General features: G+C 48.2%; 1 protein-coding gene across 6 annotated transcripts in view; it reads right to left on the bottom strand.

Annotated features, from left to right (window-relative positions):
- The window catches only part of PDE2A (phosphodiesterase 2A), a 385,285-nt gene that overhangs the window by 100,584 nt on the left and 259,134 nt on the right, over positions 1–25,567 (bottom strand). For all 6 annotated transcript variants that reach the window (XR_014510179.1, XM_083436263.1, XM_083436265.1 and 3 more), the window contains one exon: positions 17,577–17,666. Coding sequence is in view for 5 of the 6 variants with exons in the window: in XM_083436263.1 (XP_083292389.1) it covers positions 17,577–17,666 (90 nt within the window). In the remaining variant the exon portion in view is untranslated. The remainder of the gene's footprint in view (positions 1–17,576; positions 17,667–25,567) is intronic.

Raw genomic sequence — 25,567 nt, forward strand, 5'->3', positions numbered from 1 at the left:
TTTATAATGTTTTTATAATGTTGCACGATTTTAGTGTTGTTAGCCGCCCTGAGCCTGGCTTCGGCTGGGGAGGGCGGGATATAAATAAAATTTATTATTATTATTATTATTATTATTATTATTATTATTATTATTATTATATGAGCCATGATGTGTTCACAACAAGAGCTTCGACACTTCAATGATTCTTCAATGATTCTTCAACATCAAAAAAGGATGGACACAGGGGGAAGGAGGTTTAAGGATGGAAATCCCCATGTCAAAGGGGACCATGTCACCCTGAAGTTCGCCCCAAAGGCACCAGTTCTGAATCCTGCCCTTGCCACAAACTCACAAGGTGGCTCCAAGCAACCTCACGCTCTCTCGTAGTACAACCACACTGGGAATATTGCGCTGGTCACCAGATATTGTAGTGCTGAGAAAGGTTCAGGGCGCCCAAATGATCAAGGAGATGGAGAAAGTCTTTCTATGAAGAAAGTCTGCTGTGCCTGGGACGGGATAGAAGTTTATGACACAAGAAAGCAGACAGAGAAATGCTTTTATCCATCTCTCGTGGTCAACCAATGAAGCTGAATGTAAGATGGAAAAGTGGGATAGGTATAAAACTTATGTTCAAAAATACAGGAAAGGTTCGCTATCTATGCTAGCATTTGATTGACGTTGGAGTGAGACTGAGCTGAGAAATAAGACTAAGAGCACATATTGATATAGGAATGTATTAGATAATACGTAAAGAAATATACAATAATAAGAGTACATTCATTTGTGAAAAAGGTATATACAGCAGGAAAGACAGGAAGTCTAGTGTGTTGGTGTTTTTGTTTTTTCTCCTCTTTCTTTTTTCTTTTTGTTTCATTTTCTTTCTAGGTATATAATTTTTTTTTATAATTTCTGTATACATGTTGGAAATTATATTATAGTAAGTCCTGTAATGTAATATGACAACGTTTACCAATGTAATATAAGAATGTTAACAAATAAGTGAAATGTAAATAAAAAAACCCAAAACAAAATATAAACATTAATAAACCATAAAAAAGAAGAAGCTGAATGTTAGAAGACTCAGGACACATAAAAGGAACGACTTCTTTGTGCATAGACTATGGAACTCCCTGCCACAGGAGGCCATGATAGCCACCAACCTGGGAGCCTTTAAAAGAGGATTAAACAAATTGATGGAGGAGAAGAGGGCTTTCTGTGGCTTCTGGCCACACTAGCTGTACTCTGCATCAGCTTGATCCAGCAGACTCTTCTGACATTCTCATCCCCCCCCCACACCCCATGGGGATTAATAATAGTGACCTACCTTACAGGGCTATTGTTAGGATTGCAAGAAAATACTCCAAACCTCCCTGAAGTGCTTTATCAATTGCCGCTGTCATCTTCTAACAACCTCCAGGGCAGCGTGCTTAAATGACGGCGACGGCACTACATCTTTCTGAGGAGCGTGGCTGCATCTCTTGCCTATATTTATCTGAGCCATTGATTTATTTGGGAGCTGACAAGGACTTCCGCTCAATTTCACGCTCAATGAAGCTCATTACAGAAGAGGCGCTTTGCCTCCTCCCGAAGGAGGAGACGATAACCGAGTGGCGCAATGCCAGAGTCCCAGTTGGCACTGACGGGGACAACCTGGGGAAGATGTTAAGCAGGTGGGAGACTGGCAATTTGGGGGGGTGCGCACAGGCGGATGCTGAACCAGCCTTTGCAATTGAAGCGGGAGACCCCACTGCTTACGGCTAGTCCTTCGCAGTCAGTGGGCAAACCTGTGTCATATTCTGATATCAAAAGGGCTGCAAAGTGGAAGGTGGTGCAAGTTCTGCTGCTCCAGGGTGGAAGATCTGAACCGATGGAGTCAAATGATAAGAAAGGCGATTCTAGCTAAAGTATAGGATAAACTTTCTGGCGGCAAGAGCTCGTTGACAGTGCAACAGCTCGCTCTATAGGCCAAGGGAGCCGGTGTTTGTCCACAGATAGTTTTTCTGGGTCATGTGGCCAGCATGACTAAGCCGCTTCTGGCGAAAACAGAGCAGCGCACGGAAGCGCCGTTTACCTTCCCGCCGGAGTGGTACCTATTTATCTACTTCCACATTGATGTGCTTTCGAACCGCTAGGTTGGCAGGAGCTGGGACCAAACAAGTCGCAGGGATTCGAACTTCCGACCTTCTGATCGGCAAGCCGTAGGCTCTGTGGTTTAGACCATAGCGTCCTTGCACTGCTCTGGTTCGCCAGAAGCGGCTTAGTCCTGCTGGCCACATGACCTGGAAAAACTGTCTGCAGGCAAATGCCGGCTCCCTCAGCCTATAGAGCGAGATGAGCGCGCAACCCCAGAGTCGTCCGCGACTGGACCTAACGGTCAGGGGTACCTTTACCTTTACCTTTTAAAACTGAGGTTGGATGGCCACCTGTCAGAGATTATTGAGCCATGATTTCTGCATTACAGGGTGGGCTGGGCTGTGTGGACTAGATGGCCACTGGGTTCCCTTCCAACTCTTCTATGATGAGCTAGGAGTTGCAGCAGGACCAGAGGGCAATTTTGGAATTGTCTGAGTCTGTTCATATGGGAAGAAGCGGCCCTTGAGGCCTTGCCATCCTGAGCTGTTTAAGGCTTTACAGCTCAAAACCAGCACTTTGAATTGGGGCTGGAGACTAATTGGCAGCCAGTGCAGTTGGGCCAGGATTGGTGCAATATGCTCTCTATAGATGACTGTGGCCTTTGCTAAGGACCTCTGAACTTCCCTGGAGTGGAGAGAGGATGGTTGTGGCACCACCAGTGCTTTTTGACTTATTGTGGCAAGAGGCCACAATAATACTACTGTGCAGTGCATTTTATGAGCCAATACAGTGGTGCCCCGCAAGACGAATGCCTCGCAAGATGGAAAACCCGCTAGACGAAAGGGTTTTCCGTTTTGGAGGTGCTTCGCAAAACGAATTTGCTATGGGCTTGCTTCGCAAGACGAAAATGTCTTGCGAGTTCCTGCGGGGTTTTTCCCCCTCCCCCCCTTTTTCCCAAGCCGCTAAGCCGCTTAACAGCTGATCGCTAAGCCGCTTAACAGCTGATCGCTAAGCCGCTTAACAGCTGATCGCTAAGCCGCTTAACAGCTGATCCGCTAAGCCGCTTATCAGCTGATCCACTAAGCCCGCTAAGCCGCTAATAGCGCTAATCCGCTAATGGGCTTGCTTCGCAAGACGAAAAAAACCGCAAGACGAAGAGACTCGCGGAACGGATTCTTTTCGTCTTGCGAGGCACCACTGTAATTGAGTGGTTTCAGATTTAATTGTTGTTTTTTTTACCTTGTTCTCCAAAAGATTAGCTTAAAAGATCTGAGAAGGGAAGAGATACTCTGCCTCCCTTTGCAGTAGTCTTTGTCGGTGTTTCCCCCTTATTTACTCTTGTGCTCGCAGTATTTATAGACTGCCTCTTGACAGATGTTCTCAAGGAAGTTTGCAAAATGGCATTAAATTGGAGCGGGAAACTATTACAAATTAAACATCTTTGATAAAACTGTTTCAAAAGAAGCATTGCTGGCAGCAGAATACACTCCTAAGGCTCAGTGGAACAGAAAAATCTTTGTGCACCTCAGGGAGAAAAAGAGCGAAGGCCGTTCTTCCCCAACCTGCTGCCCTGTAGTCCAAGCTGTTTTGGACTACAACTCCCATCAGCCCTGGCCAACACAGCCCTTTTGGACTACAACTCCCTTCCGAGCCAGGAAACACGGTTGTGTGATGTTTTGCCATTGGGTGGCAGGATTAAGAACCTCAGCGGCAGAGGATCTCCTTTGCAAGCAAAAGGCTCTGGGTTCAAGTCATGCTGGCATCTCCTGGAAAGGCTGGGAGGAGAGACTCCTTGCCTGAAACCCTGAAGAGCTGCTGCCAGTCTGTGTAGACAATACTGAGCTGTATGGACCAGGAAAAACTTTCTGACAGCAAGAGTGGTTTGACTGTGGAACGGTCTCCCTCAGGTAAGCTGGGATCTGTGCGGCTTGTTGGTGTGAAGGTATACAGAGGAGGGTGGTCATGGTGGAAACTGAGCCTTATGAGGCTTATGAGAGAGAGTTGAAGGAGTTGGGTATGTTTCATCTGGAGGGGAAAAGTCTGAGAGGTGATGTTGTTGTTGTTTAGTCGTTCGGTCGTGTCTGACTCTTCGTGACCCCATGGACCAGAGCACGCCAGGCACTCCTGTCTTCCACTGCCTCCAGCAGTTTGGTCAGACTCATGTTTGTAGCTTCGAAGACACTATCCAACCATCTCGTCCTCTGTCGTCCCCTTCTCCTTCTGCCCTCCATCTTTCCCAACATCAGGGTCTTTTCCAGGGAGTCTTCTCTTCTCATGAGGTGGCTAAAGTATTGGAGCCTCAGCTTCACGATATGTCCTTCCAGTGAGCACTCATGAGAGGTGATAGCCATCTCCAAATATCTCAAGGGCTGTCGCATGGAAGGTGGAGCGAGCTTGTTTTTTTTCTTCTCAAGAACAGAGGACTTGAAGCAAGGTGTGAGGAGTGCGTGCAGGAGCCAGGCCCTGTGACCAGTAGGGCTTCGCAGGACTGGGGCCTTCCTAAGTTTGTTCTGAAGAAGCAAGGCGCAGCCGCACAGGTGAGGCCGCTTGGTAACCTGGTGGCAAGAGCCGGGAAGGGATATAAGGTCAGCATTTCCCTTCGGCTCTTTGCCACAGCAACACGTTTCCTGCCTTGCTGCGTTTGGCTTCTTGCTTCCTGATCCTCGGACCTCGGCTTCCTGACTCCCTGCTTCTCGACCCTCGGACCCTTGACTTCGTGACTCCCTGCTTCCTGACCCTCGGACTCCTGGCTTCTGGCCTCTTGTTCCTGCTCCCACCCCACCATCTTAACCCCGGTCCCGACATCCTCAGCTGGGACTTCGATCGCCCGTAGACCAGACCGTGACACAAGGGCTTCAAGTTACAAGAAAGGAGGTCCCAACTAAACAGGAAGAACTTTCTGACAGTAAAAGCTGTTCAGCAGTGGAACGAACTCCCTGGGGAGGTTGTGGGCTCTTCTTCCTTGGAGGTTTTTAAGCAGAGGTTTGCAAAGGCAAACCTCGCACCAGACATGCAACAGTATGGCAAGGAGTGTTGCGCATGCTTTCTCTGACCTTTTGCCTTCTTGGCTAGAAAACAGGGTTCCCCCCTGACCTTTTGAGCCAGCGTGGTGTAGTGGTTAAGAGCAGTAGTCTCGTAATCTGGTGAACCGGGTTCGCGTCTCCGCTCCTCCACCTGCAGCTGCTGGGTGACCTTGGGCTAGTCACACTTCTCTGAAGTCTCTCAGCCTCACTCACCTCATATTCTGTTGCTGACTGCTCAGCCACCACACTGGCTAGAATCATAGAATCATAGAGTTGGAAGAGACCACAAGGGCCATCGAGTCCAACCCCCTGCCAAGCAGGAAACACCATCAGAGCACTCCTGACATATGCAAGGTCAAGGAAAATGGAAAAGCCTCCCCATTGTCTTTTCCTTCACAAATCCTGTCTTAAGGGTATGTCTGTGTATGAATAGGGTGAGCCTGTGACCTGGCTCAGGAACTAAGTATTTGTCATTCCAAAAGATTGGCCAGGCTCCTCAGGGTATCTAAACAAGTAAGCGTTAACAAGTAACCTGCCAGACAGGAGGTAAACAACGCACTCAGATTTCTGCTGTAGACCGCCCTTTTCTGTGATGTAGGTATGATGTACCTGGGGGGTGTTCTTGAGCTACACCCCTTCTGTGATGTAGGTATGATGTTTCTGAGGGTGGTCTTGGACTCCAGGTGGGCAATTAAAAATGTCTATATAAGGGCGGGCACACCTGGGTTCCTCCTCCTTTCCTGTGTGTGAGGGGAGCACCCTGTTGCAACAGTTCAATAAAGATCAGGCTTACTAGCTGCTTTGCTTCTGCAAAGGACTCTCGTGTCCCCCATAAGGGAATAAGGGCAGATTTTCGTTTATTACAGAGGTCATCAAAATCTTGAGATTCCTGCATTGCATGGGGTTGGACTCTATGACCCTCGGGTCCCTTCCAACTCTGCAATTCTATAGTTTTATGATTCGAAACCATTCCCAGTTCCTTCCCTTCTCCGTCAGTGCTTTCTTCTACCTTCTCCCCTCCCAGACGCCTTTCAGAGTCCGTCTGATGACGGGTTCTGCAATCTGCGCAATGCACCCCGGAGGGGAACATGGTGGGCGGACACTTCAGTTGACCAGCTTCAAAGAACCGGTCATTGTTTCGCCGCCTCGATGAAATGAGAGGGCTTGGAAGAGGCTTCAGGAAGCTGTTAATCTCTCCTTCTGCACGGAGGCAGGGTTAATTAAAGCTAAGCTCTGCCTGTCCAGTTGAGGAATGGAAGCCCCATTTATAATCTGCTGTTCTACCGTGTGACATGTGAGGAAGGAAAATGCAACAGCAGCCCAGACTAGTCATTTCCCACCCAAATGATTCCACAGGCGGAAAATGTCGTTATACAAATCTGTAGATTACACCATTCTATGGCTCGACCGCGTTTGGCATATTGTGTCCTGTCCTGACCTCCTCTTCTCAGAAAGGACTCCATCATAGCCAGGGCTGGATTTCGGTTTGATGAGGCCTTCAGTTATTGAAGGGAATGGGGCCCTTTGTCCAGCTGTCCTTTGTCAACAACAAACTGTTGCTGCTTTTTGTGTTGAATATATGCTCTATGGTAATTTATGGACCTAATAGGTATTTAAAGCCATTTAACACTGTAAGGTAAAGGTAAAGGGACCCTGACCATTAGGTCCAGTCGTGACTGACTCTGGGATTGCCGTGCTCATCTCGCTTTATTGGCCGAGGGAGCCAGCGTACAGCTTCCGGGTCATGTGGCCAGCATGACTAAGCCGCTTCTGGCGAACCAGAGCAGCACATGGAAACGCCGTTGACCTTCCCGCCAGAGCGGTACCTATTTATCTACTTGCACTTTGATGTGCTTTTGAACTGCTAGGTTGGCAGGAGCAGGGACTGAGCAATGGGAGCTCACCCCCTTGCGGGGATTCAAACCGCCGACCTTCTGATTGGCAAGTCCTAGGCTCTGTGGTTTAACCCACAGCGCCACCCACGTCCCTATTTGACACTGTATATAGGTTTTATTTTATTTGTTTTTTATCTTATATTTTGGAAATGTACATGCAATGTCCCACACATGACTCTTTGCCTTCACATCCGCAAACACAATGTGTTCCACTTAGGTGGCAATCAAGTGATGAGTGTCCAGTCTGCTGCGGCTCATTGTCACATAAAATGCCACCACTGGATGCTGGGGTTGTCACATGAGGAGTTGCAGCAGCCATCATGTGATAAGCGCAAGCCAGCCCTTTGTTGTTGTTCCACGTGCGGTAACCCACTTGGCAGTACCAGGCAGGTTTTCCTGTTGGCTTCAAGCCTGTATGGAGTGACAGGTGTTGCTTATTGAGCCATTGTGTGGAGCAACAGTTGTTTCATAGGCAGGCCAGCTAACCTGCCTGATCCCCCCCCCCTTTCGGACAGGTGATCAGTACCTGTGCTGAGAGCTTTGCGCATTAGTTTCTGGCAAACAGATGCTCCGTGTGCCATGCCTGCTGAGCACAGATGCTAACCCAAAGGATGGAAAGGAGACCACTGATTCATGCCATTGCTGTGTACCTGGTGGCTAAGGGATGTGGGTGGCGCTGTGGTCTAAACTACAGAGCCTCTTGGGCTTGCTGATTGGAAGGTTGGCGGTTCAAATCCCCACAACGGAGTGAGCTCCCGCTCCTGTCCCAGCTGCTGCCAACCTAGCAGTTCAAAAGCACGCCAGGACCGGGCAGAACGATGGGGGTGGAGACGCTCCTTCAGGTATACTGGGCTGAGGCCATTTAGGGCTTTAAAGGTCAACACCAGCACTTTGAATTGTGCTCGGAAACGTACTGGGAGCCAATGTAGGTCTTTCAGGACCAGTGTTATGTGGTCTTGGTGGCCGCTCCCAGTCACCGGTCTAGCTGCCGCATTCTGGATTAATTGCAGTTTCCGGGTCACCTTCAAAGGTAGCTCCACGTAGAGTGCATTGCAGTAGTCCAAGTGGGAGGTAACTAGAGCATGCACCACTCTGGCGAGACAGTCCACGGGCAGGTAGGGTCTCAGCCTGCGTGCCAGGTGGAGTTGATAGACAGCTGCCCCGGATACAGAACTGACCTGCGCCTCCGTGGACAGCTGTGAGTCCAAAATGACTCCCAGGCTGCGCACCTGGTCCTTCAGGGGCACAGTTACCCTATTCAGGACCAGGGAGTCCTCCACACCTGCCCGCCCCCTGTCCCCCAAAAACAGTTCTTCTGTCTTGTCAGGATTCAACTTCAATCCATTAGCCGCCATCCATCCTCCAACCGCCTCCAGGCACTCACAAGTGACCTTCACCGCCTTCACTGGTTCTGATTTGAAAGAGAGGTAGAGCTGGGTATCATCTGCGCGATGGAGGCAGAACTACAGGACTAGCAACAACCCAATGCTTCTCTCATCAAACTCCAGCCCAAGGCCTCTTCATCATTCGGGTCGCGAGCTTAAATTAACCGATGAGTGCAATTAACTGATTTAGCTCAGATGCAGAAAGGGTTCGATGTGCTAGGAATGACTGCCTCTTGATCAAAGATGTTGGGCATATTTTTGCATTGTTTCCAAACAGAGCTGGCGCACCCATGAAGCAAGCGGAAGGCATTGTCTCAGGGCAGCAGGCTGGGGGCCCATGGGAGGGGTGGGAAGAAGGCTCAGAGCCAGTGGATTGGTGGTGGGGCGATGATGAGTAGTCAGAGGGAGAAGAGGGGGCAGACTGGAAGAAGGAGGCATCAGAAGCTGAAGGAGCAACAGGCTTAGGTGAGCAGGAAGAGGCTGGGGCAGAGAGCAGTTCAGACTCAGCAGAAGGAGCAGAGGGGCCAGGAGACAGAGACGAGGCCGACTGCTTAAGTGTCTCCCCTGCCTGCTGCAAAGAGGGAAAAGCTTGTTTTCTCCTGACTGGAAGGTAGGACTTGAAGCAACAGCTTCAAGTTACAAGAAAGGGGATCCCCACTAAATATCGGGAAGAACTTTATGGCAGTAAGACAGGGGTGAGCAAACTTTTTCAGCAGGGGGCTGGTCCACTGTCCCTCAGACCCTGTAGGGGGCCGGACTATAGTTTTGGGGGGGAAATGAATGAATTCCTATGCCCCACAAATAACCCAGAGATGCATTTTAAATAAAAGCACACATTCTACTCATGTAAAAACATGCTGATTCCTGGACCATCTGCGGGCCAGATGTAGAAGGCGATTAGGCTGGATGTGGCCCTCAGTCCTTAGTTTGCCTACCCATGCAGTAAGAGCTATTTGACAATGGAACAGCCTCAGAAGGTTGTCAACTCCCCTTCCTCGGAGGCTTTTAAGCAGAGGTTGGGTAGCCACCTGTCGTGGATGCTTTGTCTGAGATTCCTGCATTGCAGGGGGTTGGACTAGATGACCCTTGGGGTCCCTTCCACCCTATGATTCTATGACCCTCCCCCACTTGGATTCCCAAGACACACAGAGGGATGAAGAGGGCAGAGCAAAGAGAGACTTGACGAAGGAGCCTTCAGGAGGCATCAGTGGTTTTAGTAAAGCACCAAAATCGGTCCTTCAAGCCCACCCATGGCCTGCCCTGACTGCCAGCAGGTCTCCAGGGTCTCTTAGGCAGAGAGCCAGGACAGCGCACTTTCCCTTCAACTGCTATCCGACGACCCCTTCTTAATTGGAAATGCTGTCAGGGATCACATCTAAAATCTACTGTGTGTAAAAAATGTACGCTATCTGCTCAACTTCTTTTTCCCTGTTCCCCTTCCTGCTTCAGTGTACAGGGGTACCTCGGGTTACAGACGCTTCAGATTACAGACGCTTCAGGATACAGACTCCGCTAACCCAGAAATATTACCTCAGGTTAAGAACCTTTGCTACAGGATGAGAACAGAAATCGCGCGGTGGCGCGGCGGCAGTGGGAGGCCCCATCAGCTAAAGTGGTACCTCAGGTTGAGAACAGCTTCAGGTTAAGAACGGACATCCAGAATGAATTAAGTTCTTAACTCGAGGTACCACTGTACAAGTTTAACACCCAGTGGTCTATACCGGACTGGCTCTCTCTCAAGGACCTCCACAACCACCAGCTGCAGACAGGAAGGCCAGGTGGTCTCCCTATGGATGGCTTTGCACCGCGGATGAAAACCACAAAGCACCATTTCCCACAGAGGAGGCGCCTTTGTTTTTGCAAAAGACACAGCTCTCATCTTGAAGACAAACTTTTTCACAGCTTCCTCCAAAAGGGTGCTACAGTGTGTACAAGTTTTGCAAACGGCGTTAATTAAATGTATTTAATTGGGCAAGGGCAGGCTGAAAGATCTGCAATAATTAGCTGGCACGGACCCAATAACACATTCGTTATCATTAATTATTTTGGCACCCAGTTGCCAGGAAGTGAGTCAGAGCATGAAAGCGCCGTCTGCTGTCTGGAGGGGGGATTTGAGGGAGGTTGTCCGATAATTGGTGGGTTGAAAAACGTCCTACTTTACATTTGTCTGGCGCTTGCGAGTGTTCTGGGGACTTTGCACCGGCGTTGTCTAGCTGCAGAGCTTACAACAACCCTGTAAGATAGGTCAATATAAGGATCCGAAGGACCTAGGGAGAGCTTGCAGGATCAGGGCCCCCTGCAGCCTTGAAAGTGCCTCTGTGCCTCTCTAACACAAGAACAGCCCCCGCAATTATCTTTTCCAGAAACAAGGCAAGGGGATTTCACTCCCGCCCCAATGCAGCAAACGAGTCTCTCTCAAAGCTGCAAAGCGTGGATTTCTGTTTTACAAAGAATAGTCATTCTGATCTTGGCTTTTTGAAAAGAATTTAATTAACATGCGCACTCACACAAAGCTCCCTTGCTAACAGGCGCTCAGCAATAATTGCACTGCGTGAAAACAGCTAAGGGGAAAACGAGAACGTCCTCATTTATTTCTCTCCCTCTCTATGCGTGTGTGAGAATCGGGGACAGAGAGAACATTTATTATTATTAATAATAATAATAATAATATTAATATTATTAATATTACAACTTATTACCTATCCATCACTCCAAGGTCCCAGGGCAGGTTACAACAATGGAAACACATTCAGCACAATATTACACAATATTCTGCAAACAGTCTAAACTACACCCTCCTCAACTCCTGATGATTTTAATTTTTTTTGAAATAAACATTTCTGAACAAACTTTAGCCCCTTGGCTTCCGTTTGGTCACCATCCCCTTGCCCGCTGGGGAAAAGCAAGGACCACTTTCAAAATCATTTATTCTCTGAGAAGCAAGCTCTGTCTTCTCTCAGACACTTTTTCTGCACTCGAAGCATTAATGCGCTTTCCTCACTTCATTATTTTTGGGGGTTTTTTTATGGCAATATGTGTCTGTGTGCTCCTTCTGGAGCTCTTTCTTCCGCAATCCCCAAATATTTTAGCTTTTCCACTTATTTGCAACGGTTATATTCTCAACGACCCCACCCACCACAGAAGCACCAAATGTCTATTTTGAAACAGCTTAAATTAACGAGAATAAGGTGGGTGCTAAAAATACACACCTCAAGCGTCAAGAGCGAGGTTGAGCAGGTGCATCTTCAACAGTTGCTGAAATCTGTACCAAGAAGGGGCCAGAGGCATCTCTTTGGGGAGGCCGTTCCACAACTCAGGGGCCACCACGGAGTAGGCCATAGGTAGGCAACCTAAGGCCCGGTGGCCAGATGCGGCCCAATCGCCTTCTAAATCCGGCCGATGGACGGTCTGGGAATCAGCATGTTTTTACATGAGTAGAATGTGGGTTTCCCCAGCCACCCTGGGCGGCTTCCAACAAAATATTAAAATACAGTAATGCATCAAACATTAAAAGCTTCCCTAAACAGGGCTGCCTTCAGATGGCATCTAAAAGTCTGGTAGTTGTTTGCTCTTTGACATCTGGCATGAGATCAGTTTTAAAAAATCATGCATTGCATGGTAAAAGTGGATAGAGATTTCCCCCCTCCCTCTCTCTTAATACCTCAAATGAAGCTGGTTGTTGAAGTTTTACAGCAGCGAGAATGTTGATTGCACAAAATTGGAAGACTGGAGAAATACCAACTAAAGAACAACGGCAAGAGAAGTTGATGAACTATGCAGAACTGGCAAAAATGACAGAAAGACTAAGAGAAAAAGGCAACAGAGACTTTCAACAAGATTGGGAACCATTCATATTATATTTGCAGAAACAAAGAAGGTCAATAGACTTGATGGTAGGATTTAATCCACATTATTAGCATCAGAAAATGTTTATAAGATAGTGAAATAGGATGGAGTATTTAATTTTATTTTTATGTTTTTATGTTTGATGTTATGTTATTATTAACTTTTTCTGTTGAGAGTTAGCAAAGTGGGTGAAAATAGAAACAAAATTGGGGGAAGACCTGGAGGGGAGGGAGGGAGGGAGGGAGGGAGGGAGGAATATATAGTAAATGTTAAGAATTTGAGATGTATGTAATGAATGGAAAAGAGAAATGAGAATATATATATATATATATATATATATATATATATATAGAAGAAGTTTTAGGCCAGCTAAAAGGAAATCTTCCTTCATATTGTTGTCGTTTCATCGTGTCCGACTCTTCATGACCCCCTGGACCAGAGCACGCCAGGCCCTCCTGTCTTCCACTGCATCCCACAGTTGGGTCAAATTTATTTTGGTAGCTTCGAGAACACTGTCCAACCATCTCGTCCTCTGTCGTCCCCTTCTCCTTGTGCCCTCCATCTTTCCCAACATCAGGGTCTTTTCCAGGGAGTCTTCTCTTCTCATGAGGTGGCCAAAGTCTTGGAGCCTCAGCTTCACAATCTGTCCTTCCAGTGAGCACTCAGGGCTGATTTCCTTCAGAATGGATACGTTTGATCTTCTTGCAGTCCACGGAACTCTCAAGAGTCTCCTCCAGCACCAGAATTCAAAAGCATCCATTCTTCGGCGACCAGCCTCCTTTATGTTCCAGCTCTCACTTCCATACATCACTACTGGGAAAATCAGAGCTTTAACTATACGGACCTTTGTTGGCAAGGTGATGTCTCTGCTTTTTAAGATGCTGTCTAGGTTTGTCTTCCTTCATGTAAAAAAGCTAAAGGAACCCCTGACCATTAGGTCCAGTCGTGGCCGACTCTGGGGTTGCGGTGCTCATCTTGCTTTATTGGCTGAGGGAGCCGGTGTACAGCTTCCGGGTCATGTAGCCAGCATGACTAAGCCGCTTCTGGCGAAACCAGAGCAACACACGGAAATGCCATTTACCTTCCCGCCGGAGCGGTACCTATTTATCTACTTGCACTTGACGAGTGCATAATTCAGCTGTGGAACTCCTTTCCGAAGGGGGCAATTTACTATTGATGGCTATTAGTCACGATGGCTCTGCTCTGCCCCCAATGTTGGAGGCAGCAAAACTCCTGAATAAGTTGCTGGAAACCTCAGGAGGGGAGAAGGCTCTTGTGTGCGAATCCTGCCTGCTGATTTCCAACACGTATCTGGCCGGCCGCTGTGAGAGCAGGATGCTGGACTCGATGGACTCCCATGGGCCTGATCCGGCAGGCTCCTCTTATCTTTCTAAGGGAGCAGCGCCGGTACAGCCGCAGCGTGGTCGCCTGTGCCGCCTTCTGGAGGAGCTCATAGCTGAGATTAAGCGCTAATAGACTCTCTGAGGGGGAGGGGGGCCTGCGCAAGGTGTTATTATCCTGCGGCATTAGTGCTGTAATGCCAGGAGATTAGGAACACAATAGTTTGGAGACGCAGCGGGGATTTGGCATTGTTGAGCGCTGCGCTATCGGGGAAAGAGGGAGGGAGCGCGCGGGCGATTAGCAAATGTCAGAAAGAATGATTTCATGTTCTGAAATGGCTAACAGCACATCAAAGCAACATGCCCACGAGGCAGAGGACGGAGATGGATTTAAAGTGGTACAAGCACATGCTCACGCCGTCACTTCGGGACGTTTCCAAGGTGACCTTTGCTTTTATGTCTGGCATTCGGAAAATGCAGGAAACAGTCCTACACCAGGTGTGTCTCCCCATCTATCATGCAGTCCATCCATCTGCATTTAGAGCAGGGCTGGCCCAAGACATTTTCGCACATGAGGACCACGAAATGGCCCCTTCCCAGGAAAGATCTAGTCCAGGAACAGGGGGGGAATAAACTTCTTCAGGGGTGGGTGGGGGCCTCGGTCTAGAATACCTGAAGGAGCGTCTCCACCCCCATCATTCTGCCCGGACACTGAGGTCCGGCTCCAAGGGCCTTCTGGTGGTTCCCTCGCTGCGAGAAGCCAAGTTACAGGGAAGCAGGCAGAGGGCCTTCTCGGTGGTGGCACCCGCCCTGCGGAACACCCTCCCACCAGATGTCAAAGAGAAAAATAACTACCAAACTTTTAGAAGACATCTGAAGGCAGCCCTGTTTAGGAAAGCTTTTAATGTTTAATAGGTTATTGTATTTTAGTGTTTTGTTGGAAGCCGCCCAGAGTGGCTGGGGAAACCCAGCCAGATGGGCGGGGTATAAATTATTATTATTATTATTATTATTATTATTACCTCAAAGCGTCTCACAATCTCCTTTCCCTTCCTCCCCCACAACAAACACTCTGTGAGGTGAGTGAGGCTGAGAGACTTCAGAGAAGTGTGACTAGCCCAAGGTCACCCAGCAGCTGCATGTGGAGGAGCGGGGAATCGAACCCAGTTCCCCAGATTACGAGACTACCGCTCTTAACCACTACATCATCCTGGAAACCCGGGTTTTACCTTATCAAGCATGGCTGTTACAGCAAAACTCAGCGGATGAAGCAGACAAGGAGGAGAGGAGGAGGGAGCCCATAAGGAGTAAACAGTGGGATAATAATAATAATAATAATAGGCATGGGTTGGCCTCGGACCCATGGCAAGCTGCCATGTGCAGGTTTTAGGAACAGATGGGGCTTGTTGAACTGCATCTTCTTTTGGTAGTCGATTGCTTTGCAAGACAACCTGAGCAGTTTCGCCCTTATGTGGCACACATTAGCTCAGGAAAGACCTGAGCAGCCACGCAGCAGTGCTTTGCTTTGAACTGGCCAGCTGAACTCCGGGACCTGAATAATCCCCAAGGAGTTGCTGGATCAAAGCACAGCCTCACAGCTTGCACTCTGCTGAACCTGAGCTGCTTCTGAATCCAACTCTAAGGTCACGCAGCCGGATCTTCCAAGAGGTGCCACGCTCAGAAGAGAGGGGGAACAGTGTTTTTCTGGCTCTTCAGCCTCACAGTCTGGCCACGGGAAGTGTCTTGGAACTTGACAAAATGCAAATATTAAAACGCTGTGACTATTTTTTTACTTTCATCATGGGTGAACAGCCGGGTTGTCAATCATTCCCAAGAATATTAGCGCATGTATCACCTGAGATTTAATATGCATGTTTCTAAACAGTCAACGGAAGCGTCTTTTTCAGATGTAGATATGTGAGATATTACTTTAAATTAAAAACACCAAAGCTACCACTTATTGCTTAAAGGAGGAGCTATCTCTAAGACTTCCTCCCCTGTTCTCCATTACCTGCTATGGAAACACACCTGAACTGAAATGGAAAGACAGGTCAAAATAAATTTAAAAAAATAAAAATTGTCCAGTAGCACCTTAGAGACCAACTAAGTTTGTTCTGGGTATAAGCTTTCGTGTGTATGCACACTTATACCCAGAACAAACCTAGGTGGTCTCTAAGGTGCTACTGGACAATTTTTTAATTTACCGTATTTTTCGCTCTATAAGACGCACCAGACCACAAGACGCACCTAGTTTTTGGAAGAGGAAAACAAGAAAAAAAAATATTCTGAATCCCAGAAGCCAGAATAGCAAGAGGGATCGCTACACAGTGAAAGCAGCAATCCCTCTTGCTGTTCTGGCTTCTGGGATAGCTACGCAGCCTGCATTCGCTCCATAAGACGCACACACATTTCCCCTTACTTTTTAGGAGGGGAAAAGTGAGTCTTATAGAGCAAAAAATACGGTATTTTGATTGTGTCAGACCAACATGGCTACCTTCCTGAATCTAGAATCATGAAAGACAGGTGTGCCCTTAACCAAAAGCCCTGCAGAATAAAATTGGCCCCCACCAATTTTTCAGTTGATTAAGCTGCTGGCCCTTATTGAGGAGAGGGAACAAGAAGAGGAGGAAGAGGAGGAGCTGCAGGTCAGTGACAAAGGGAATGTCAGGTTTGTTTCGAAGGTCCTGGGTTCAAATCTCGACACCCCCAACTGAAAGGATCTCGGGTAGCAGGACAGCAAAGCCCTCCGGCCTTGAGAAAACAGCTGTCCATCCCAGCAGATAATGCTGTTGTTTACCACCCCAGTCTCCAAGCAGTGAGAAATTCCAGGGCTTCCAGGAGCTTGCCCTGGTGTCAGGTTTCCTTGGAATGAAGGTCAACAGAGACTGTGGTGTCTTTAGGATATCTGGATTTATTTACACACACACCCACCCCCAGAGCATAAGACGAAGGTGTTCCCAGCATGGACACCCCAACAGATCTTGCCTCTCCATTAGTCAGATCTTTGGATCCAGCACAGAGCAAGCAGGTCTCTGCGCATCCAGCTCCCAGCCTGCTTTCAAGCTCCGCTCAAACATATTTTGCACTATAGTCCTCCTACTTAGCAGGCAGGTGAGCACACACTTAGCACACACACACACACACACCAGCCTGGAGGGCACCATTCCTTAGCTGTAGCTTTTGCAACCTAGCTCATTCTTTTGGGATGTTGATGAGGACACTTAAGTGGCCAGCTAAGGTCATTTGTCTCCCCATAAAACCTGCCTGACCAGTTCAGCAATAGCATCCTCTCTTAGATGCTAACTCCCACTGGGTACAGGACCCCAAGACCGACAAGGGGTTTGGGACATCACCCAGACTGACCCCCCCCCCCAAACTCACAACAATACTGAAGAAGATGGATCTAAACATAACCAAGTAGAAGGCAGTTTCTGGCGTTCTAGCCAGGAACATGAAGGCAAGCAAATGCAGTTCTGTGGTTCAGAATCTCCAAAGATCTGCAGACAAAACCTCCAAAGATGCTTCAAAGCAGACTGGGACCTGTTGAGATTTCTATTCCACCTTAAGGAACAGACATGTGGAATTGTTACATGTCACATGTCTGTTTGCATTCCAGCATAGTATGCTGGGAACTTCCGCTTGTGTATAGCTTTTGCTGTTCTCTCTGAGACGACATGAGGGAGAGACGACATGTTTCTTTGTCCTGATTTATGATTAATAAATCTGTAGTTGTAGTATGCTTCCACAAGCCTCACGCCTATTCTGTGTGCGCAGTTCTCTCTGCTAATAGCATGCCCTGGCTTTGAAGCCCGGGTCACTGATTTACGCATGGGCCGATGGAAGGAGACAGCACAGCTGGGGCTTGCCAGCTGGCCTCCCGGCCCTCTACACCTGAAAACTCAGTTTCTCTCAAAAGGGAGCCCCCTCCTCCCTCTGGCCATTTCAGCTGCACAGATTAATCTGGAAGGGGAAAGAAGCTGCCCGTCCTCAGGCCAGCCCCCTCCTAAAATAAAAACTGACTGCTCTACTTACCACTTTGGGGAGCACCGAGGCGATGGCATCTTTGATGACTTCCCGGAGGCTGGAGACATCAATGACAGAGCCCAGGCTCAGCAAGGCATCCTGGGAGAAAGGGGAAAACAGCAAGAGCTTTAGCACAGGAGAACTGCCCTGCCGGTTCAAAGACCCAGGCATTCTTTATTATTTTTAAGAATTATTCATTTATTGCACATCTATCCCGCTTTTTTCACCAAGAAGCCAACAGTGTGACGCGGCAGCTAAAAAAGCCAATGCAATTCTGGGCTGCATCAATAGGAGTATAGCATCTAGATCGAGGGAAGTAATAGTGCCACTGTATTCTGCTCTGGTCAGACCTCACCTGGAGTACTGTGTCCAGTTCTGGGCACCACAGTTCCAGAAGGACACTGACAAACTGGAACGTGTCCAGAGGAGGGCAACCAAAATGGTCAAAGGCCTGGAAACGATGCCTTATGAGGAACGGCTAAGGGAGCTGGGCATGTTTAGCCTGGAGAAGAGGAGGTTAAGGGGTGATATGATAGCCATGTTCAAATATATAAAAGGATGTCACATAGAGGAGGGAGAGAGGTTGTTTTCTGCTGCTCCAGAGAAGCGGACACGGAGCAATGGATCCAAACTACAAGAAAGAAGATTCCACCTAAACATTAGGAAGAACTTCCTGACAGTAAGAGCTGTTTGACAGTGGAATTTGCTGCCAAGGAGTGTGGTGGAGTCTCCTTCTTTGGAGGTCTTTAAGCAGAGGCTTGACAACCATATGTCAGGAGTGCTCTGATGGTGTTTCCTGCTTGGCAGGGGGTTGGACTCGATGGCCCTTGTGGTCTCTTCCAACTCTATGATTCTATGATTCTATAAGCTCCAGGTGGAGTCCATGGTTCACCAATTTAATCCCCGCAACGACCCTGTGAGATAGGTTAGCCTGAGAAGCAGTGACTATAATGGGATGGGAGAGCTTAAAACAAAGCCAAGATCTTTCTGATCTGGCAACCAATGCATCTCTTTGCTTTCACATAGTACAAGTCTAAAAAGCCTGGGACACACATTTTCACGGCCCTCCAGCAGCTGTGGTGGCTCATTGGCCAGAAGGAATGTATTTAGCGTTAAGTCTGGAAGTGTATGGGACGTGGGTGGCGCTGTGGTCTAAACCACTAAGCCTAGGGTTATCGATCAGAAGGTCGGCGGTTCAAATCCCTGTGACGGAGTGAGCTCCCGTTGCTTGGTCCCTCCTCCTGCCAACCTAGCAGTTCAAAAACACGTCAAAGTGCAAGTAGATAAATAGGTACTGCTGTGGCAGGAAGGTGAACGGCATTTCCGTGTGCTGCTCTGGTTTGCCAGAAGCGGCTTAGTCATGCTGGCCACATGACCCAGAAGCTGTACGCCGGCTCCCTCGCCAATAAAGCGAGATGAGCGCCGCATCCCCAGAGTCAGCCACAACTGGACCTAATGGTCAGGGGTCCTTTTACCTTTAACTTTAATCAGAAGAACACGGAACGTGAGTGGCACTGTGGGTTAAACCACAGAGCCTAGGACTTGCCAATCAGAAGGTTGGCGGTTCAAATCCCCGTAATTGGGTAAGCTCCCGTTGCTCGGTCCTTGCTCCTGCCAACCTAGCAGTTCGAAAGCACGTCAAAGTGCAAGTAGACAAACAGGTACCGCTCCGGCGGGAAAGTAAACGGCATTTCCGTGTGCTGCTCTGGTTCGCCAGAAGCAGCTTAGTCATGCTGGCCACATGACCCGGAAGTTGTACGCCGGCTCCCTCGGCCAATAAAGCGAGATGAGCACTGCAACCCCAGAGTCATCCACGACTGGACTTAACAGTCAGGGGTCCCTTTACCTTTACCTGGAAGTGTATACAGTCATGACTTGATTCCCAAAGCTGAAAACCCAGAAATAACTGCTCCAGTTTCCGAACGATTTTTGGAAACCGAACGTGCTACCTGGCTTCCGTTTTGAGATTCCCTATTGTATCAAGGCTTCTGCTTTCAGTTTTTGGTTGTCAAACGTTTCAGAAGTCGAACGGTATTCTGGAATGGATTACATTCTACAGGTTTGACTGTACTGTGGTACTTGGTTTTATGGACTTAATCCATTTCGGAAGTCCGTTCTTAAACCGAAACCATTCTTAAACCGAGGCATGCTTTCCCTGATGAGGCCTCCCACCGCTGGTGCCCTTCCACCGTTCGGATTCCGTTCTTAGACCGAGGTAAAGTTTGCAAACCGGGACACTACTTCCGGTTTTGTAGAGTTCGTAAGCCAAATCTTTTGCAAACAGGACTTTTCGTAAACCGAGGTACCACTGTACTCAATTCTGACCAAACCAGACTTCCTTGAGCACAATATACATCAGGAGGCCTAGTCAGAATCAAGTACAGAATCAAGTCTCAGGGACCCCGCTCTGCATTTATGTTGATTTTATTCCTTGGCCTTTCCTCTCCAGAAGATGTCCTGCAAGGCAGTGGGTAAATACGAAATTGCTGTGCTGCCTTATCCAAATATGATGGAGTGTTTGCCCAGTCCCCGGCTATGACGCTCAGCCTACGCTGTCCCAGAAGCAGATCTGAGTTCATCAGTGTTGCCAACACTGGTTCGGGGCCTTGTTATCAGTCCCCACAAGCGGATGACAACCTCTTGCTGAATCCTGCTGTCCACAGAAAGGCCACCCCGGCAGTGGCGTAGCGTGGTTTGTCAGCACCCGGGGCAAGGCAAGCAATTTGCGCCCCCTAACCCGGGGCAAGGCAAGTAATTTGCGCCCCCCCCCCCCGCTGCACTGTCCCTCCCCCAGATAGTCCCTCGCTCTCTCTCCGCACCGCACCACACGCCTGGCACCCCCCCCCCACAGTGGGCGGCGACCCGACGGCTCGGATCGGATTCGCACAGCCAGCACTGCAGTGAGCCAGGTAGGGGCAGAGAGCTGCGAGTGCGAGCGCCCCCCCCCAGATGTTGCGCCCGGTGCGGCTGGCCCCCCTGCACCCCCCACGCTACGCCACTGCACCCTGGGGTTTGATCCCAAAGCACAACATTCCCCTCTAAAAGGAAACTGTTACAAAATGCCACCAGAGACACTCCCATCACAGACCCCCCTAGCCCTGATGGACAGAATTACACTGTATTAACCACAATCTCCACTTCCATGCAGGGAACAAATAAATAAAACTATTGTATTTAGCAAATGCAAACTCAAAACAGCGGAAGCTGCCCTATGCGGAGCCAGACCTACTGCCCCATCTAACTCAGTAGTGCCTGCACTGACTGGTAGCAGCTTCACACAGCAGCTTCACACAGTTTCAGATGCCGTTGGGGACTGAACCCAGAACCGTTTTGCATGCAAGGCAAATGCTCTGCCGCTGCGCTATGGCCCTTGAATTTCTCCTCCATCCCTAAACATGACTGAGGTTCGGCTTGGAATTACGAATCGGAAACCAAGGAACAACCTCTGCCTGCCTCTAGCTTGCCGAGGACAGTTATTACTTTTCATTTTCTGGTACTGACTTCTTATTTCTCCTTTTCTTTTCCCCCTCTCTAGTTTATAAGCACCGAGAGCCTGCAGGAACTAAAAAAGAAAGGGGCAAAAAATTTTACATGGAAAAAAAATACGAGGCATTACACTTACTTCTGTAAAACAAGAAAATCCTTAATAAAATATTAAAAAAAGAAAAAAGAAAGGGGCGGAGGATTGCTGTTCGGTTCGGCTTTATTTCTCTTTGCACGCAATGTCCCCAAATCAGCATCTTTGGCTTCTACCAGAGATCCTCTCACTGACTGTGGCATTTCAGCCACAGAGAGTGTGATTGATGCTGTCGCAGCAGCACACGAGATTCTTATGGGCGTTTTACCAATGGCAACATAAAAATTTGTGAGTCCATAATGCTAATTCTCTCAGTTAGCATCTGCCAGTGATGAACAGGGACTGAGCGGTGGGATCACAGAGGACCAGGAGAAACAGCCATGCCAACCCACAATGATAGAGAGTAGAAACAGATCTGTCACTTTGCTGGGTTTGGGGTTTGTTGATGCATTGCGCTCATATTTCGTCTTTCCTCCAGGGAGCTCAAGGTAGTGTGTGTTATCCTTCCCCACCCCCCTCCATCCTCATTTAACACCCACAACAGCCCTGTGAGGTAGGCGAGGCGGCAAGGCCATGACTGGCCCACCCAGTGAGATGCATGGCCAAGTGGGAGGATTTGAACTCTGGACTCCCAGGTTCTCTGACCACTGCTGCACACATGCCATACATTTGAAACAGCCCTGCAAAGAATAATGGGAACTCTAGTTTACCCACCAGTACAGTTCCCAGACCTCACCTGGTCAGACCTCACCTGGAGTACTGTGTCCAGTTCTGGGCACCACAGTTCAAGAAGGACACTGACAAACTGGAACATGTCCAGAGGAGGGCAACCAAAATGGTCAAAGGCCTGGAAACGATGCCTTATGAGGAACGGCTAAGGGAGCTGGGCATGTTTAGCCTGGAGAAGAGGAGGTTAAGGGGTGATATGATAGCCATGTTCAAATATAGAAAAGGATGTCATATAGAGAAGGGAGAAAGGTTGTTTTCTGCTGCTCCAGAGAAGTGGACACGGAGCAATGGATCCAAACTACAAGAAAGACGATTCCACCTAAACATTAGGAAGAACTTCCTGACAGTAAGAGCTGTTCGACAGTGGAATTTGCTGCCAAGGAGTGTGGTGGAGTCTCCTTCTTTGGAGGTCTTGAAGCAGAGGCTTGACAGCCATATGTCAGGAGTGCTCTGGTGGTGTTTCCTGCTTGGCAGGGGGTTGGACTCGATGGCCCTTGTGGGCTCTTCCAACTCTATGATTCTATGATTCTATGATTGTTGGGGGCGGGCACACTTTATTCTGTGTCAAGGGCAGCTGTCTATCAGCTCCATCTGGTACACTGGCTGAGAACCTCCCTGCCCGCAGACTGTCTCACCTGAGTGGTGCATGCTCTGGTTATCTCTCGCTTGGACTACTGCCATGCGCTCTACGTGGGGCTACCTTTGAAGGTGACCCGGAAACTACAACTAATCCAGAATGCGGCAGCCAGACTGGTGACTGGGAGCGGCTGCCGAGACCACATAACACTGGTCTTGAAAGACCTACATTGGCTCCCAGTACATTTCCGAGCACAATTCAAAGTATTGGTGTTGACCTCGAAAGCCCTAAACGGCCTCGGTCCAGTATACCTGAAAGAGCGTCTCTACCCCCATTGTTCAACCTGGACACTGAGGTCCAGCTCCGAAGACCTTCTGGCGGTTCCCTCCCTGCGAGAAGCGAGGTTACAGGGAACCAGTCAGAGGGCCTTCTCTGTGGTGGCGCCTGCCGCATGGAACGCCCTCCCATCAGATGTCAAGGAAATAAACAACTATCTGACTTTTAGAAGACATCTGAAGGCAGCACTGTTTAGGGAAAATTTTAATGTTTGATGTTTTATCGTGTTTTTAATATTCTGTTGGGATTCGCCCAGAGTGGCTGGGGAAACCCAGCCAAATGGGCAGGGTATAAATAATAAAAATTATTATTATTATTATTTAAATATTTGGAGTGTAGCGCTCAGTCTTTTCTGCTGTCCTCTTCCTCTCTAGGAGTCACTATTTAGCTGGGGAGCATCCCTGCTTTGAGATGCTGAAGGTGTGCATGCAGATCCCTAGCAAAACGATCTTTGAAAAAATCTTGATTTGTTAACAACAAAAGCCTATCAAAAAGAAAGAAAACAAAGAATCAGACGTTTCAGCCATAAAGCGTCAGAGCTGGGAAGGACAAAAGTCGAAAGACAGCGCGCAGCATATTAACTTGTACAAAGATTCCCTTCTCAAAGAATAAAGAAATACAAAAAATGGAAGCATTATCCACCTGTGAGTTCATTATTGTGAATAAAGGTTCTACGTGGTCTGAAATGAGCCAGGCATTTGCTTCTGCTGTGGACACTGAGTGACCGTGTGCCTCATTTTGCTACCGTATAAGAAATGAATGCATGCCATTAAAAAAAGAAAAACCAAGTCGTTCAAGTCCTGCTCTCTGGAGTCATTTAGTCATTGAGATATATTTTCAAAAGGGGCAATTTGCCAAACCCTTGAATGCCAGCAATCTAAATTACTGATATTAAAGGTAAAAAAAAAAAAAACACCACCGTTTTGCAAGGAATGGACTAACGCAGGCAAAGTGCGCTAAAGGAGATTGGCTTTTCAGAGGTGGCCTCACTCTGACCCACAAGAGGGCGGAGAGGCCTCTCTCTTTCCTGCCCTGCTTAAAGGATTGCAGAATGGTTTAATAGAGTACGGGACAAAAATATCTCTCGAGGGGCTTCTGCTGAAACCAGCAGGCACAATGGGACTTGGCTGGATCCAGTCTGGGAAGCAACATTCGATGGCTTTGAGCACATCAATGATATCTTTGTTTTCTCGGACAGGAGGGAAATTGCTTCTAGAGCGGACTGTGATTCTGAGACCTGGGAGAACACTGCAGCGCCCCCACGACCGATGGCCAGACAGGGTACTGCAGCAAAGGTCAAGTGACCCAGATCACCAGTTGGGATCTTCTCTTCTCTCTCTCTCTCAGGGCCGGATTTAGGTTTGATGAGGCCCTAAGTTGCTGAAGGTAACGGGGCCCTTTATATGTCTAGCTGTCCTTTGTCAAAACCAAATTTTCACTGTTTCTTGTGTTGAATATATTCTATATGATAATTCACGGATCTAATAGGTATCTCAAGCCGTTTGCACATAACAAAATATGTATTTTATTAAAGTAATTGTTGAACTGAAATGCACGGAGAATGTCAGCAACCTATATATAGAAATGAGTAAACCAGGAGTAGGCAAACTAAGGCCCAGGGGCCAGATGCGGCCCATTCGCCTTCTAAATCCGGCCCGCAGACTGTCCGGGAACCAGCGTGTTATGACTTGAGTAGAATGTGTCCTTTTATTTAAAATGCATCTCTGGGTTATTTGTGCGGCATAGGAATTTGTTCATTCCCCCCCCCCCCAATATGGTCACGCCCCCCCACAAGGTCTGAGGGACGGTGGACTGGCCCAAGGCTGGGAAAGGTTGCTGACCCCTAATATAGATTTTATATCTTATAAATCTTATATTTTGGAAATGTACATACAGGTTTTTTTTCCTTTAATTTTTTTTAGGGCCCTCAAGGGAGTGGGGCCCTAAGCTCTAAGGGGTGATATGATAGCCATGTTCAAATATATAAAAGGATGTCACATAGAGGAGGGAGAAAGGTTGTTTTCTGCTGCTCCAGAGAAGCGGACACGGAGCAATGGATCCAAACTACAAGAAAGAAGATTCCACCTAAACATTAGGAAGAATTTCCTGACAGTAAGAGCTGTTTGACAGTGGAATTTGCTGCCAAGGAGTGTGGTGGAGTCTCCTTCTTTGGAGGTCTTTAAGCAGAGGCTTGACAACCATATGTCAGGAGTGCTCTGATGGTGTTTCCTGCTTGGCAGGGGGTTGGACTCAATGGCCCTTGTGGTCTCTTCCAACTCTAGGATTCTATGATTCTATAGCTTGTTTCGCTTATACGTAAATCCAGGACTGCTCTCTCTCACTCTCTCTCTCTCACATGGACATCCAATGTAGCTGAAGATTTAGGGGAGATAAAATGAAATGCTTCTTTACACAGCACCGGGTCAAACTGTGTAACTCGCTTCTGCAGGGGTTAAAATGATGGCTTTACAGTGGTACCTCGGGTTAAGTATTTAATTCGTTCCGGAGGTCCGTACTTAACCTGAAACTGTTCTTAACCTGAAGCACTACTTTAGCTAATGGGGCCTCCCGCTGCTGCCATGCGATTTCTGTTCTCATCCTGAAGCAAAGTTCTTAACCCGAGGTTCTATTTCTGGGTTAGCGGAGTTTGTAACCTGAAGCATCTGTAACCTGAAGCGTGAGAACAGGGTGCTGGACTAGGTGGACCATTGGTCTGATCCAGCAAGCTATTCTTATGCTCTTAAGCTGCCCATGTGAACTTCAACGGCTGCAAGGTGAAGG

Source organism: Podarcis tiliguerta (genome assembly GCF_965153285.1).
Source record: "Podarcis tiliguerta genome assembly, chromosome: 4".
NCBI lineage: Eukaryota > Metazoa > Chordata > Lepidosauria > Squamata > Lacertidae > Podarcis > Podarcis tiliguerta.